Raw genomic sequence first — 17304 nt, 5'->3', positions numbered from 1 at the left:
GAACGCGGCTCACTTGGGCTTCTTTGGTTGTTACTGTTGTTTTGCTGTTTATTTTGTTTTGTTTGGTTTGGGGTTTTTTGTTTGTTTTTTTTTCCCCGAGACACGGTTTCTCTGTGCAGTCCTGGCCCTGCTCTGTAGAGCAGGCTGGCCTTGAACGCACAGAGATCCACCCCATCCCCACCCGACCCCCACTGGGATTAGAGTTGTGCGTCACCATGCCAGGCTCTGGGCTTCTAAAAGAGCAACGTGAGGTGGGGGTTATAGGAACAAGAGACACTTTTAAATTTTTATTTATCCCAGCAACAAGGCAGCATGCTAATTTAGCTAATGAAAAATCTAACTGCTGAAAAGAACGGCTTCTCCACCTGTTAACTAGAAACCTGTTGCTTGGTAAACTCAGGCTACTAATAATCACAAGACAAAATGGCACCTAATGTCAAGAAAACGTCACCATCATCGTTTATGTTGCTGAGCATTTTAACTTAGATGTTTCACTTAGGCAATTTCACGCTTTCAACCCAAAAGCCCCCCCCCCCCCTTCCTTTCTGCAGACTGCCCGCTCATCCTCTACCTACTGCTAACAAACTGCTTCTCGCTGTTCAAAGACGCAATTAGCCGCAGTGCGCACAGCCCACCCTCACTTAAGTTCTGGGGGCTGCGACGCCATCCCAAGAAAGAGGGTAGGTCCTGGAAGGATACTGCGTAATGTGTTCCTTCTAGCACCATTCTCCTCTTAGGAGCTCAGGAGCTCAGCCGTCTTTGATTTCAGGCCTTGAAACTGCTTTTCTTAAGCAGATTTCCCAAATCATCCCATCAAAATATCTCAAGCCGCCGCAAGACCAGCCGCGCACACTTAAAAAAAAGTTTCTAAATGGGTGAGATACAGTAGGTGCGTTTTACTTAAGATCAGCCTTTCCGCCCAAGGCTGGAGGGGAAAGCATTACAAGGTGTGTTACGTGCTTGGCTCTGGGGCAGATCACCGGCGATCTCCCCTCCCCCTCAGGTTACAGATACCAAATACAGCCCCACCCGAGCTGAAGGTGGCCAAAATGGCTGTAACGCATCCTCCCTGCCACCTCTCAGTCCTAAGTGCAGGATCCGACATCTTCCCAGCTTGGGAAACGCCACGATCTTTGCGGACACCTTTGAAGGTGTCAAAGTGATAGCTACGACCCCCTTACTCAGCCTGCGCCTTAGTCCGCTTTGCCTTTACGCCCAAGATCACTTGATACGGCTCTCATTCCTTCTCTCCTGCCTCTAGGGCCTAGGCGCATAGTCCCGGACCTCTCCGGACAAGTCGGATCCGCCTAACCAGCTGCGCAATACCCCGATGTGATCCTAGCCGTCCTGCCAACTCAGGTAGCTCAGAAGGGCACCCTTAAAGGTCCCTATACCTCCACCGAGTGTCCTCCAAGCACTATTCATTATCAAGAAACTCCTATCTGCGCGGGAAGGTTGGCTTTAGGACGCACGGAAGAGGTGCGCGCGCCCATTTCACGATCTCTGGTCTTCTCGTAACTCCAGAGATGAGGGCGGTGTTAGCTATGACTACTTGCACGGCGTGGGGGGCACTGGCTCCAGGGTCCCGCGGCCCCAAATTGGCCATGCCGGTACCCGATTTCCAGGCTCCGCGCCGGCTGAATGCCACGTGCGACTTAGGCTCCTGAGTCCCCAATCCCAAACGCATTTTACTTTCTGCGCATTGCAATAGTGTAGCTGTGGCGCAGCAGTCTCGGATCGCCAAAGTTGGCGCGTGCACCTCCATACCGAGCCCTTTGGGCCACCTAAAGCCAACTTCGTTGCTGAAGACTAACCTCTCTAGGATGAAGGGAAGGAACGTAGAAAAAACAAATGACTTACCTTTGCTGTTTATGTGTGCGACTCCAAACCTGGGGCGCGCTGGGAATTCAGTGTGGCACACCGAATTCAGTGTTGGCGCACCAGGTGCCAGCTCCGGGACCTCAGGTTGTCTCCAGCGAGGCTCCAGGAAAGCCTCGCCATCCAACAAACCCTTGGCCTCCGGAGCGCCCCTGGGTGCCCTGGAGAGATTTGAAGAACCCTCTCTCCTTTTCGGGGGTGCATTTGGGGCTGATTAATGGACACCGCTCCCTTCCCACTTTGCCTCCCATCTGTCTTTTTCCTCCCACCCTACTGTCTCAGGGTCCCCAGTTTGGTCAGGGCAACTAACCTTTATCCATGAAAACAAGGAGAATCTGGACGGAGTCACCCATTAGTGACGCCGGATGGGGATGGGCCCCTTTCTGGGAGGGGACTCCGGGGACTGGTCGCGACGGCGGGCTGGCCTCCTGGTCTTGCAGCGGCGGGGCTGCCTGTTCGCCTCCCTGCGCTCCTCTGACTCCTCGGGGTCCCGAGGATCCTCGTCTAAGGGCTCGCGCTGGGGCTCCTCCCCCTCGCTTGCGCTCTCAGGCTCCTGAGTGGTGGGCTGCGCACGTCTCGGGGAGGCGTCGGCGCTCTGCAACTTCAGAGCGTGCAGACGCTGAGTGAGTGACTGGTTGAAGGTGGCGCCCCGGGGGCCGCGCTCGTCCTCTGGTTCGGTCTCAGGCTCAGTTGTAGGGGCGGTCTCAGGCTCGGTCTCAGGCTCGGTCTCGAATTCGGTCTCGGACTGGATATCGGACTCAGGCTCGGTCTCAGAATCGGTCTCGGTCTCGTAGTCGTCCTGATCGTACTCTAGGCACTCGGGGCGGGCCAGCTCAGGCTCAGCCTCCTCGTGCTCGTGATCAGATTCGGATTCAGAGGACTCGGGGAGTACCTGTGCGGCAGCTGCAGCGGCAGCGGAGCGGTGGTGGGCGTTAAGGAAGCTCCGGCGCTGGGCAGCCCGCTGCTGGGCGCGGGCGTTGGAAGAGGCTAGGGCGCGGAGGAGAGCGATGGAGCAGGAGAGCCAGAGGAGAGCGGTAGCAGCCCGGCGGCCTATGGGCGGGCACAGGTCGTTGTAATTATGGCGAGCTCGGCGCCACTGATGAGCCCGGGACCTGCGATCCATTCTCTTAGGCGCTCACCAAGAAGCCGACTCACCCTCTGGCTCTGCAGAGAGTGGCCCCACTGCGCAAGGACTGCTGGAGCCGAAAAGGATGAACCTTATGAGGTGAGAGGCTGGGGTCCGGAAACCCCAGTCTCACCTCGGGGCAAAATGAAGGAATGCACCTACCTTCCAACCACTGCGAACTTTCTAAAGCTCCGCGCCTCAGCTTGCGTCTGTAAGTAAAAGAAAAGAACAGGTAAAGAAGAGAGAAGGGTTGTCTCCTCGGGGCTCCTCTCACTAAGTCTCAGACTGAAGTCTAAGACTCGGAGAGGTGCCTCCTCCAGTCCTCTCGTCAGGGAGAGGATAGAGGAGACTGAGGAGAGACGGGGCAATGAGGCCCTATAAAGTTGCGCGGACTTCTGCCGGGCATGTGCAGTAGGGAGGTGTTTGGGGGCGGGAGTGCCTCCCCGCGAGCTGTTGCGGTGGCGCAGAGCTCATGGCGCAGACCTTAGTAGGCCGGCAGGTGGCAGGCGGGAACCTTGTTTGAGAAGATTTGGCCAAAGCATCGAGAGTGGGGGGGACAGATATCGAGGTCTAGCGAGCGAAGGGAGTGAGATAGCTACAGGTTAGCGGATATTAAACGCCAAGTGTAGATTCCCACGGGGATTTGTCCCCATTCCTCAACTTTTTCTCCATGAGCATAGCCACCAAATAACTGAAAACCAGAAGGCAAAATTGTAAATATTCAGGGGAATGAGGGTCCATACGGGAATGAATGTTAATGACCGAAGAGCTTGAATGCTTGAGGATCGGAACCTCATGTAAACACTAATTATAACAAAGATGGCTACTTTCGTCGGGGCTGTTAAAGTAATGGTAATTAGAGCGGCTTCCAAGAAGGTATGAAACCCGTTGACAAGCCCCCCCCCACCTCCCGCCGCGGCTGTAGAGGTAGGAATTTGCAAGCCAATAGTCAGCACATGGAGAACACTGTTCCACTGAGGTGTGCTGAAAGACCATAGGAAGCTGAGTAGCCATGAGAAGTCCCTTCAACTGCTGCTCTCCGCGTGGATTTTTAGGGTAGTCATTGAGCTCGGATTCTGATACATTTCAGCTGAGCGGGTTCAACCAACACACTTGAGTTCCCGGCACACGCGGAGCTCTGTTCTAGGTGCTGAAGACCGAGCAGGTCTTGGATTAGGGAAAGGGGTCTTGAGGGGGTTAATGTATCTTAACCAGCGCATTCTTCCAGCATCGATACTTCATCTAGCTTACGCTACACGAGAAAAACAGGTGCGTCAGCCAGAGCATCATGGCTAGGGGGCGGCCAAAGACCACTGGATCGTGCCGTTGGACTCGGAAGGCCAAGGTTAAAAGACCTGCTTGCTCCTGACCGCTGGTAAAGCTGATGGACTCAGGTAGGTCCAGAAGGGGATGGAGCCCTGTGGTAAGTGGGTGTGGGGCTTGTTTATCTTGCCTCTTGCCTTGTTAAATATCGAGTGCCTTTCTTTAAAACATATACTAGCGGAGCTGTGTTGGGGGTGGGGGGTGAAGTCCTGGCAGGGTTTTTGTTGTTTTGTGTTTTTTATGTGGGACACATGTCCCATGTTGGACTGTTTTTTCCCTTGAGTTCATGTGAAGAGTCATAGAGGTGCTGCTGCCTCTCCAAACTGCTCCCCCAGGGTTCCTTCTTAATGTCGTGACACTGGTGCTGGCCCTAGGTCACTTAGACTCTCACACTTGACCTCAGCACCAGGCTGCGTTGAAGCTCCCAGAGGCAGTGTTACGGACATAGGTCCCAGCCACTCTGCATGGCTGAAGATTGTATCCCTGTATCTTGACTGTTGGTCCTGCATCTTGTGGTCTAGGAGTTCTTGTATAGCCTTAAATGCTGTTGTGTTAAGAGTGGGATTGGGTGAGCAATGCTCATAAACAAGTGTGGCTGTGATCCAGTCTGCCCTGCTGACGAGTGGGGTTCCTGAGACTCCTGAGCCCCTGCTCGGGGTTGTGGTGTTGGGATCTCAGGTCCTGATCTCTGCCTTTCCACCCTGACAGATGGGGGTGTCTGAGGGCTATGACCACTCCCATACCCTACGTTATTTTTTATTTATTTATCTATTTCAGTTAAAACAGTTCTGCCGACATCGTATGGAGCACAAAGACATTGGTCTAGCCAATTTTAGGGCACATGGAGAGGAAGGGGGACATGGGCGTTGGCAAATGCCCATTCGATGGGAACTGATGCCAGCTGCCAGCAGTGAGGGGCTGATGGCTTTTAGTGTGTGTAGGAAAGTGCCTTGTTTTTCAGGGGGAAAGTTTTATGCCTATGATAGCCATGGCAGCCCAGAGCCCATCCACTGATACAGAAACACGGTTACTGCCCGAATTATTAAAAAATATGCATTACATAATACACATTTTGGACTAGGATTCTGCATTAGCGTTGCTCTTTCTTTGCAAGATGCATTTTAATCAGCCTACAGACATTTAAAAAAAAACACACATTTTCAAGCCCCATTCAGATGTATGGTTACAAATTCATTTTAGCCCCGACTCCAGGAGGAACAAACGGGGCTGTACTGAACAGCCCCGACTCCGGGAGGAACAAACGGGGCTGTACTGAACAGCCCCGACTCCGGGAGGAACAAACGGGGCTGTACTGAACAGCCCCGACTCCGGGAGGGACAAACGGGGCTGTACTGAACAGCCCCGACTCCGGGAGGGACAAACGGGGCTGTACTGAACAGTCCCGACTCCGGGAGGGACAAACGGGGCTGTACTGAACAGTCCCGACTCCGGGAGGGACAAACGGGGCTGTACTGAACAGCCCCGACTCCGGGAGGGACAAACGGGGCTGTACTGAACAGTCCGACTCCGGGAGGACAAACGGGGCTGTACTGAACAGCCCCGACTCCGGGAGGGACAAACGGGGCTGTACTGAACAGCCCCGACTCCGGGAGGGACAAACGGGGCTGTACTGAACAGTCCGACTCCGGGAGGGACAAACGGGGCTGTACTGAACAGTCCGACTCCGGGAGGGACAAACGGGGCTGTACTGAACAGCCCCGACTCCGGGAGGACAAACGGGGCTGTACTGAACAGCCCCGACTCCGGGAGGACAAACGGGGCTGTACTGAACAGTCCGACTCCGGGAGGGACAAACGGGGCTGTACTGAACAGTCCGACTCCGGGAGGGACAAACGGGGCTGTACTGAACAGCCCCGACTCCGGGAGGACAAACGGGGCTGTACTGAACAGTCCGACTCCGGGAGGGACAAACGGGGCTGTACTGAACAGCCCCGACTCCGGGAGGGACAAACGGGGCTGTACTGAACAGTCCGACTCCGGGAGGGACAAACGGGGCTGTACTGAACAGTCCGACTCCGGGAGGACAAACGGGGCTGTACTGAACAGTCCGACTCCGGGAGGACAAACGGGGCTGTACTGAACAGTCCGACTCCGGGAGGACAAACGGGGCTGTACTGAACAGTCCGACTCCGGGAGGGACAAACGGGGCTGTACTGAACAGTCCGACTCCGGGAGGACAAACGGGGCTGTACTGAACAGCCCCGACTCCGGGAGGGACAAACGGGGCTGTACTGAACAGTCCGACTCCGGGAGGGACAAACGGGGCTGTACTGAACAGTCCGACTCCGGGAGGACAAACGGGGCTGTACTGAACAGTCCGACTCCGGGAGGACAAACGGGGCTGTACTGAACAGTCCGACTCCGGGAGGGACAAACGGGGCTGTACTGAACAGTCCGACTCCGGGAGGGACAAACGGGGCTGTACTGAACAGTCCGACTCCGGGAGGACAAACGGGGCTGTACTGAACAGTCCGACTCCGGGAGGACAAACGGGGCTGTACTGAACAGTCCGACTCCGGGAGGGACAAACGGGGCTGTACTGAACAGTCCGACTCCGGGAGGGACAAACGGGGCTGTACTGAACAGTCCGACTCCGGGAGGGACAAACGGGGCTGTACTGAACAGTCCGACTCCGGGAGGACAAACGGGGCTGTACTGAACAGTCCGACTCCGGGAGGACAAACGGGGCTGTACTGAACAGTCCGACTCCGGGAGGACAAACGGGGCTGTACTGAAAGACAGTTACATCTCGCACTTAGTGCGGAGGTCGAGCAAATGGATCTGCACAGGAAATGCTCTTTAAAATGCATTACGTGCGTGACTTTAAAAAGTGCTTGCTCCAGAGTGAATTTCAAAAGGGACCAAGTAGGAGATGAACGACCTTGATTGTTACCAGCTGAGGTACAAGGGGTTCTCTGTGACTGCTGGTAAATGAAGTGTGGTCATGTATTACCTTCAGGCTTCCAGAAGGAGCTCCTAGACCAGCCGGACAGGAAAGCACTTTCCAGTTGGTTACAGAATCATACAGAAGGACTCCTACTTGGATGTATTGTGAAGAAGATTGTCTTGAGCTCCCTAAGGGTTTGCCATATGAGAAAGGCTTATGAGGGTTTCACATAGCTCCAGGGGGCAAAATGAGGACCTCTGGGTGCTGTGTACACATAGGCTTCAGCCCAAAGAGGGATAGTCTAGCAATTAGGGCTCTGAAATAGAATGGACTCTTCATCAGAAGCTATGCTAGGTCAAAGCACAGATGACCACGTGCTAATCGAGACGTTTCCATGGTGCTCTTGAAGCTGCTAGAGCTAGGACAAGGTTGACTGCAGCCCTCTCTAGTTGCCCTGCCCCAGGGCTGTGGGGGTGGGGGTGGGGTTTACTCAAGCCTCCAGTCTGCCTCCGTTTCAGAAGACTCTGACAGGAGGGAGTGTTTGAGTCAACCCAGGTAGCTGAAAGTGGCCCAGGGCCTGTTCTGGAGCTCCTGAAAACCTTGGCTGGCCAGCCCGGCTCACTCACTTCTAGAGCAAAGGCATCAGTCAGGCCCATCTATTAATTACATCGGCCTTCTGGGCCTCCCTCCTAGAGTTGTCTCGGAAATTACAGATGAGATTGGCTATTTAGTGATCTTGAATTGAGCCACTTTTATGACCTAGACACTGTTCCTGGCATGGTGGGAAGATTGAAGTCAGTGAGAATGGACAGCACCTGCCATCGAGCAACACGAATCCCTGTGAGGTCACAGGTAAAGTCCGTCCAGCGTCTGGGGCCAGTGCTGATCTTTGCCATCACCTTTGTCTTTAAAACCTACTCAGACTTCTACATTGTGAGGGTTTTTTTGTTTTGTTTTGTTTTTTGGGTTTTTGTTTTTTGTTTTTTGTTTTGTTTTTGTCTATTTTTGCTTTTCAAACAGAGACTTGCCCCCAGTCTACCTGCTGTGTGTGCAGAGCAACACGCTGGGAACCAGTGAGTCACATGGGTCTGGGGACACAGGTCTTACAGAAACCAGACCTACAGTACAGGCTGGGTTCTGCCTTGCCTGGTCAGCAGCCACAATCGCTCCCGAACATGACTTTTAAGACAGTCAAACTTTCCTTTGGAGAGAAATGAATTGAGGGACTTTGAGATATTCCCTACTCCTCACCGTGGCAATCAACCAGAAAGGCTCAACCCCACTGGAACTTGGCATAGGCCCCTCCCTCCCATTCCCCAAGGGGACTGGGCAACGTGGGGAACATGTGGTTCGTCTCTCCAAGTGCTATTTTGCTGTTACTCAGACCACACTGATCTCAGTTGACTCTCACCAGTAGAAATGGTGAAAACCCCAAGCTCCTGGTTTTGTAATTTAGGAGAAGGAAAGGCCAGCCAAAGCTAAAAGGAAACAAGGGGGAGGGGTTTCTTTAGGATGTGTCTGGGTTCTGTCCTGACCATCATTGGTTTATCTGTGTTGTTCTTGTTGCGGGTAAGAGGGGATCAGGGCTGAAGCCATCAACCCTCCTTTTCTTGCCCTCCACTCTATGCCCATAAACACATACACATAGCAGAATTCCTTCTGCCTGTCCCTCTTTGTGGAATGAGATATTTCTACACTCGGGAGCCAGAGAAAGCCCGTAGGTCCTCCCCTCATAGAGCCCGATGCCCAGGCCCTCAGAAGCGTGTGTCCTTGTTGGTTCTGTTTGGTCCTGGAGGTTGGCCTTTCTGGGCTCTGAGCCTTGTTTGGTGCTGTAGAGGTCAGAAGTGGGCTTTGCCCGCTTCCCAGCCTGGATTTAGAGTTCTCTCCTCATCTGCTGCAGCTGAGCTCTCTGTGTGTAAGACTAGTCCAGGTGCTTCTCGTGGTCTTGGACGTCTTCTGCCTTAGCTTCTACCTAGAACTGGCATCTTGGGGTGGAGACACTACTGGCTGCTCTGAACCTGGCTACCCCAAGGGCTTTTTACTCTGAGCTCTGCTTTCCAGAGCGTCTCACTTCCCTCTCCAGCCACCATGGACCGAGAACCTCCTTTGCCTGAGGTTCTGAGTCACCCTTCAGACCTGGGGAGGGAGTCAGGGAGTGGGTGAGCCTCCAGCCAGAGGGAAGAAGCCCTGAGTGGTGTCATGGTTCAGGCTGGAGCTCATAGAATCCTTTCAGTTTGAGCTCTTCAAACTATGATTAGACCAATTTTACATGTCTAGTCACTGAGGCCGCAGTAGACTGGGACTCTTTCTATATGTGCAGAGTGAAGTGGAGAATTGAGGCAATTATCTTCAGGCAAATGAGTCTGGGCTCTGTAATCAGCCTGTCCTGATAACTGGGCAAAATGGCCTCATGCACAGAGCTGAGCTCTGAGATAAAGAGGATTCTGAGGTATCTGTTTATTTCTCACTTGGCTTTGTTTTCAAAGACTGCCTGCCGACCTCCCTCCCCTCTTCCCTATGCAGTAGTGGGGTTGAGCCCGCCCCCAAACACATGGGCTCGTGTACTGCCTAGAAGCTTCACGGGTGTGGGATCCATCCCAGGCCCCCTTTAACCAGCCCCTGTCCATCTCTGCTGTTTACCTTTCTGGGCACCACCGTGAGATCCTGAGCCAGTTTACTGACCGGCGTACTATGTTAAGATGCCATGGTTCCTGATGGCACTCAGGGTGACTTCACATGGTGTGCAATGGAGCTTTTGACCAAGTGTCACCTTAGGTCCAGCCCTCACCGTTGTTATTAAATCCTTCATTAATCGTGGGCTTCTTCTCATGCTGGCAATGGCTTCCCACCTGACCCATCCATCATCCATGATAGAAGAAGGCTTGGATGGATGGAGCAGAATGAAGCTTAGTCATGTGATCTCCTGTGGGTTCTCTGGGAGCTACAGTGTGTGGGAAGGCCCTATGGTCGTTTGAGTGCCTGCCGAAAGGTGCGACAGAGCAGGCAGATGTGTGGGCACAGCCTCCCTACCTCACACAACAGCACAATTAGAGAACACTGTGGTTTAATCCTCTGCCTCCGCGTGCCTTTGACTGTAAGTGCTTCAGGAATGGAGGACTTGAGATGGACCTTGTGAAATTTGAATAGGAAAGCCTGCTTTCCCCTCAGTATCAGGAAATAGCCATCTTGTCCCTTTGACATTTTCTGATGTCTCTCTTATTAAAATGAAAGCAGGGAGAGAGAGAGGTGGGGGGAGGGGGAGGGAGCCCTTCTGTCTATCCTGGGCTAAGCAGGTTTTGAAGGAGGTTTTTGCCTCCAAGGGTTGACTCATCCTGTGGTCTGCACTTTCGTACTGTGATCTGGTCTATTCCTGTTGAGTTTGTTAAATTGTACCGTCTTCCCAATGTGTCCCTCGGTTGCTTTACAGCCTGGCCATCGTTGTTTTATGCCGAGTTTTAAGACCTGCCAGCGCCTGTGGCTTCCTCATGCGTACTGCATCCTCGTTCTCTGATAGTTTTGCCCATTTATTTTCCTATACAAATTTAAAAACCATTTTTATCAAGTTCTGTAATGGCTTTGGTGATATTTTGCCTGGAACTGCATTCAGTCTATAAATTAAATGGGGGAAGCGCTGTGGTCTCTTCTGCATTTAGTCTTAAGCCCGGAGTCCTGTCTCGTTATTTATTCAAGTCTTTCCCACGTTAAAGGTTTGTATTTTCTTTATACAATTTGAATGTAAAGTGCGGCGTTTGAGGCTTGAAGAGAGAACGTACGTGGGTTTCTCAGGCGTTTGATACTCGTGTTGCTTTGGGAATGGGCTGTCTGTTTCTCATTAGGTTTTCGGGCTGTTTATAACGTGTTTATGGGATGATATTGATTTTTGTACACTTCCCTCGTATTCTGCTACTTCTAGAATTGGCTGGTTGATGAGGCCCCCAGTAGCTCTCCAGGGCATGCTTAGCCGACCTCTGGAGAGAGTGGGGAGGGCTCAGCTCCTCCACCACCAATGGCCCAGTGCTGCTGTGTGGAGAGAGAGAGGCATGGACAGTGCATTGAAACTAATTCAGGAAGGGACTGACCTTTACCGAGGCAACATAAGCCTCTTTCCGACCTTTTAGGTTTCTTGTCTTATTTTGTTTGTTAAGAAGTTTTGTATGGTGCGATGTTTTTCTTTAAGTTTTTAGGTATTTTAAAAATAAGTAGGAAATTTTGTTTTTAATTAAACTGAATTCTACCACTCCTGAAATAATTTAAAATAGAGTTGATATTAGGACACAAGGCAAGCCTTTACAAATATAGAAAATTTTAAAAATTCCTTGTTTTGTATCAAGTTATAAATTAGCAGGAGAAACTAGAATATTCACACACTCAGGGGCCACACAGCACATACACCTCTGGGTGACAGGCAGGTGAATGAGGGGCAAAAAAGAAGGAAGGAAATCAAACTCTGAGAAGCAAGTGGAAAGAAACACAGCAAACTTGGTCAGCCGGCTCACAAGGGCGTGGTTTTCAGAGCATTTCTAGCTCTGAGTGCTTCCTTAAGGAAAAGGCTAACAGGCAGGAGGCATCAGTCGACTCAGTCCCCAGGACCCATGTGCTCAAAAGACCTGACTGCCCTTCAGGTCGTCCTGTAACTCCCACAGGTAGATGTGGGTGTGTGTGAGTGTGTGTACAGACACACACATGTCTTTAAAAAACCCACAAAATTCTAAATAAGCAGCTCACTGATGCACCTCATGGCCTTGGGTGAAGATGAAGAGTTAAACCAAGATTAGACAAGTGCACCAGGGCAGAAACCAGCAATGTGGACATTTTGACAAAACAAAGAATCAAGGAAAAGGAGAGCTGTTCTTTGAAAAGATGAGCAACATTGACAAACCTTAAACCAAACCAAACGAAAAGGATAAAGACCCAGTTAAGTAAATTAGACATGAAACGTCTATCACACATCTAATTTTATTAATTACATCACAGCAGAAGGAAGGAATGGAGGCAGCAAAACACGTGTAGTCCATGCAGGCCGCCAAGCTGGAAAATCTAAGGATTGTGAGTTTTCTTTTTGAATAAAAAATTTCTATTGCATGTGACTGCCAACATTAAACCTGGATGAGGTAAATAATTTAAAGTAATCTATAGTAAGTGGTGATGTTGGTATAGAAATAAAAAGTCTCCTGACTCAAAAAAAAAAATATGCTCAGATAGATTCACTGGTGAATTTGACCAGACTTTTAACATAAGAGCCAAGGACCAATACTTCTCAAATTGTTCCATAAAACAGGGTAGGCAGGAACATTACCAAACTCCTTAAGAAACCAGTATTCTTCAGATACCAGGTTGGACACAGGAACATACACAAATTATAGACCAATTTTGCACAGGTAAAAAAAATGCCTAACAAGAACTCACAGGGCCGGTGAGCTGGCTCAGCGGATAAGCCTGCTGCCAAGGCCGAGGACCCGCCCCCCCACGTACTAGAGGGAAGAACGGGATCCTTTAGCACAGGCTCACCCTGCACATAACACACAAACACATTCTAAAAATTTAAAACCATATTCAAGATGCCTCATGACAGTTACATAGACTTCACTTCAGGGAAGCAGAGGTGGTTAAAGACACAGATCTGTAAGTGTCCGACATCACAAAAATGAACTCACAAGGCCATTTTTTTAAACTCCCAACATCCCTTTATAATATACACCCTGAAAAAAACTAGGAGCCGTGTTTAGTGTAATAAAGGCATGGATGACAGGTCTATAGCCAACGTTCTACCAAGTGGGGACATGGCTAGGCTTTCTATTAAGTCTAGGCCACGAGCGGCAGGGGCAGAGAAGCAAGAGCACAGCTCATAGGAGGTGAAGTCAGTGTTCTCTGCGCATCTGCGGCTCTGCAGGAGACCTTAGCCCAGCGGGAACCCTGAGAAGAACGCCAGTGCTGTCAGCGCAGTAGCCGGACAGAGTCACAGAACTGAAGCATCACGTGCTCAGCCACAGACCCGAGGGAGAAGCTGAGAAGGTAATTTTTGGTTTTCTTAACACCACAGATTTCTTGTCCAGCAGTTGGTTCTCAACCCGTGGGTTATGTGTGATCCTTTTAGGGTCAAAGAGCCCTTTCACCAGGGTCACGCAAGACCACCAGAAGATACATAGATATTTACATTATGATTCATAACAGCAAAATGATAGTTAGGAAGTAGCAATGAAGATAATTTTATGGTTTGGGGTCACCACAACATGAGGACCTGTGTAAACGGGTTGCAGAGTTAAGAAGGTTGAGAACTACTGCTCTAATCTGTCAAATACCTTTTAGTTAGGCTTCTGTTTTTATTCTTTTGTTCTTTTGTAATTTCTTCACTCTTAATTTACGACTCCCTGTGTTTTCTGAAATTACATGAGGGAGGGCAGCCTTGTTTGACTTGCTTTCAAGAGCTTTTTCTGTGCAGTCACTGCTCTCTGAGTGTTAGGTGTCAGCATTGATGCTGGCAACGTTGGCGGTAATGCCGATAAAGGTGGTGAGCCAATGGCCGCAGTGGCGGGAAAGGTGAGAGATAGTGGAGCAGAATGTAATCATCTCAGGTAGGAAGAGCCCCTCCAGTCAGACCCAGCCAAGCTGCCTTGTGTCTGTGGGAAATACAACTCTAATTTCCTCTCAGCGGGTTTGTGTCTTTGAAACAGGATAGGCCATGGAGTACAGAGAACCCAATATGTGGTGGTGGTGAATCATTGCAGAACCTGCCTCCCTACCTGCACGCCGGGGTGTCCTCTGCAGAGGGGAGCAGCATTGTATTGCAAGGCACTGCAGAGCCCCCAGAGGAGATAAATGCCTTCCTGGGAATGTGTCCTGTGCGCTTGAGCTAAGACGGAGGGCTGATCCTGTGGTGGTAGTCAGCAGGGTGGGACAGGGATGAGTCTGGGAGTGATGTTCAGTGTAGGAAGCCCTTACCTGGGGACCAGGAGGTACCCAATCAAGTGTGTTTCAAAGCTCTTATGTGGTAACAGGCTCAGGAGGCACAAGGGAAATCTAGAGTTGGCAATGGCCATAGAGATATGAAATGGGTGGTGGTAAGCAAGCACCCAGTTACTGACAAGAGGCCAGCCACTAAGCTTGGGGACAACATGGGTGCCAAAGGGGATGGGTCTGTGTGTCCTTCACTGAGCACAGCTGGTGTGTGATAGCGGGGTGCCCCAAGTTCCTACATGCTGAACATCCTGTATTGCCTGAAGGGTAGAGGCACTCTTGGGAGGATGCAGAGATGGCTAATGTGGCCCTTGATGGAGAAACACTGAGATGGAAGTAGGAGAAAGTCTTTAGAAGTGCTCCACATCACTTCCCGCTTGTTGGACTTGCACAGAAGTTCCAGAACTAAAAAAGACCAGCAAGACCCAGCCTTACAAGTTAACAAGTAAGGACATGGGCTGGGAAAGGGAGGGTAGGGTCTTAAAGTCTAGTAAAGCCAGGTTGTGGGCTCGCTCTGCATAGGCTGAACTCTCTCAGATTTTAATGCACCAGAGGAAGAGTCTTCGAGTGGAGAGTGATGTGCAGATGGATGGAGAGCCCAGCTCAGATGCCAACCCTTTGGATATCAGACCTATTTTTGTCTACAACCAAATGGACAGTTGACAGTGCTACATTCTTTTCTTGATCACTTCAACACTGAATTCCACTGGCTCCTTTTTGAAAAGGCAGGAACTAGAAGTGCCTTGGGGGCTAGAAATAGAACTATACCATGCCCCAGTAGTCAAGCCTGGCCAAGTGGACACAAGGCCGGAAGGACTTGGCCAAGGTGAAGGTGGATGTGGTTTGGTGGTGACTTTCTGCTGGTTATTCTATCCAGCCCCTAAAGCTCCCATGATTGTTTAAACCTCGTGCCGGACAGTGGAGTTGAGGGGCAAGAAAGGCAAGGTTGCTGTGTCTCAAGATGTCTGCCCCGTGAACCCATGGCAAGCTAGAAGCTCCACTGGGTATATGTGGTTGTCTAAATGATATGTTCTATCTAATAACTCCACAGTGCCGCACAGAGCCAAGGCTTAAGTCACTTTGTGCTCCGAGTCTCTCTGCGTGGGAGAGGGCTAGGATTGTTTTCCTTGCCTGTGGGGCTTGGGTGTGACCTTGGCTTAATCATGCTTTTGCCCATCAGAGAAGAAAGTTAAAGTCAGCAACCTGTGTTTCGGAGCTTGGCTGTGAATGGAAAAGGGGGGAGGACATGGGGGAGTGGGTAGCGGTGAGGTCTGGGGCAGGTGTGGGGAGCTCTAGCTTGTGAGTTCATTTTCTTAAGTCTCCAGGGTGACTGGACTTGTATAGAAATAAGGCCGTTTGCCAGCATTGGTGGTGACCCCCAAAGAGCTCTTGGCCTCACTCAGATCATAGACACTTACCCCTCCTGTAATAGCACCAAAGCCCAAAAGAGACCTCCTCTTCTAATCCCGGATCTAGACAGTTGAAGCTAGGAATGGCCACAATTTAGAGAATGCTCTCAGGTTTAGAAGCCAAGGTCCCTGTCCCAGCCCCAGCTGCTGCCTCTGCCCTAACACTGTTGAATTAGTCACAGTGTAAGTAGAGTATGGTGGTAATTATAGACCACTGTTATCATAGTACTCTTAATGCATGTAACAGTAACTTTCCTCCTCCACAACTCCTTAGCTTTTAGCCTTTAGTTCCCCTTCCCCCTGACAGGGCTTTGCTTTATAGCCCTGGCTGTCCTGTACTCACTTTGTAGACCAAGCTGGCCTTGAATCCAAAGATTCGTCTACCTCCCCAGTGCTGGGCTCAAAGATTTATGCCCCAATGCCCAGCCTGACTTTTTGGATTGATTTATGTGTGGTGTAGTGTGTGGGTTTGTTTTGAGGGGGTGCACACACGTACAGAAGTTGCAGGACGGTTGTGGGTTCTAGGAATGGAGCTCAGGTTCTCAGCAGCAGACTGTCTCACCACCAGCCTCCTCCCAACTTCCAGACAGGACTCAGTCTGCGCCGGGGAGGAGGAGGATGACGATTCTGGTTCTAATAAGTTGAATTGCAACCAGGATAAATGGCTTCGGCCTATTTTCTTTCCTTGACATTTGCCTCCTAATAATGCATGGACAGAAGCCGTTGTCTAGAGGGACTTGGCTGTGACATTTGCCATCATTGGACATGTTTGCGTTGCAGAGGAAGCAGCCCTTATCATAAAATGCTTGACCTGTGTGTGGCCTTAGGCTTCAGGGAGCTGCTTCCTAGATTCCTTGGACCAGGGAAGGCTCTGCTTCAGGCCAGAGCCTCGGTATGAGCCTTCAAATATTTCCAGAATCCTATTTTCATGTACACATTCTGAAGCCTATTGAGGAAGTTTTTAAGTGTACCCAAGTGTAGGTGAGGCCAGTTAGCCCAGAGGATGGCTGTGACAGCCGTCCATCTTCCCTGGTGGAGTAGGCACACACTTCCTTGGCAGGGGTGGACAACAGTGGCTTTCCATTTGTGGTCATTGCCCTTTTTTGGTTCTTTGGATAAGTTGAGGCCACCTTCTCTGTCCCATAGAGAGCAAGTAGGGAGCACTTAAGCAGCTTTCCCATGTTCCTCGGGGTGGATGCTTCCTTGGGCCTCAATTAACAGTTAAAAGCCCCAGAGCTCCCTGCAGCTGTCCCTTGCACTTGGCGCCCCTTGAAAGGCCTCCAGATTGGTCTTTGGCGATTTCTGTTTTCTCCAAGACCAAGTCAACATATCTTAAGTAGCAGGCACCCAGGCAGACTCAGCTGTGCCCCTTTGGGAAGAATGCATGGTGGGGACATTTGGAGTCCATCGTGTGTGTGGAAAGATTGTGTCCTAGCCAGCTGCTAGGCCTCTTTGTATCATATTAATAGCAGGGCCATGGGGTCCACTGGGGTTGAAAGCCAAGAAGAAGACAGCTGTGGCGGACATCACACCATGCTCTAGGCATGTGCTCCCATGTCACAGGCACGCAGATGGCCCACACCTTGTCCTGCCGCTCAAAACTCCCCCAGTCCCCTGCTTGGCTTCTCCTTATAGGGACAGGAATGGGCTTGTGTGGGCCATCCATGAGATGAGGCAGCCAAATTAAGACAGCCTGACTGGAAAAG

At 51.0% G+C, this 17304-nt stretch overlaps 1 protein-coding gene across 4 annotated transcripts in view; it reads right to left on the bottom strand.

The window, feature by feature from the left end:
• Gnas (GNAS complex locus) overlaps window positions 1–3355 on the bottom strand; it is a 64913-nt gene extending 61558 nt beyond the window's left edge. For 2 of the 4 annotated variants that reach the window (XM_087648802.1, XM_087648803.1), the window contains exons 1-2: window positions 3167–3355; window positions 2189–3071 (exon numbers count right to left, since the gene is read on the bottom strand). In XM_087648802.1, coding sequence (XP_087504928.1) covers window positions 2231–3001 — 771 coding nt within the window. In that variant the 5' untranslated portion in view covers window positions 3002–3071; window positions 3167–3355 and the 3' untranslated portion in view covers window positions 2189–2230. 4 annotated transcript variants of the gene reach the window in all.
• Window positions 3356–17304: the final 13949 nt, after the last annotated feature.

This window comes from Rattus norvegicus, chromosome 3 (genome assembly GCF_021556685.1).
Source record: "Rattus norvegicus strain SHRSP/BbbUtx chromosome 3, alternate assembly SHRSP_T2T, whole genome shotgun sequence".
Lineage (NCBI taxonomy): Eukaryota > Metazoa > Chordata > Mammalia > Rodentia > Muridae > Rattus > Rattus norvegicus.
The sequence above is the reverse complement of the archived record's forward strand: the minus strand, read 5'-3'. Positions and strand labels throughout refer to the sequence as shown.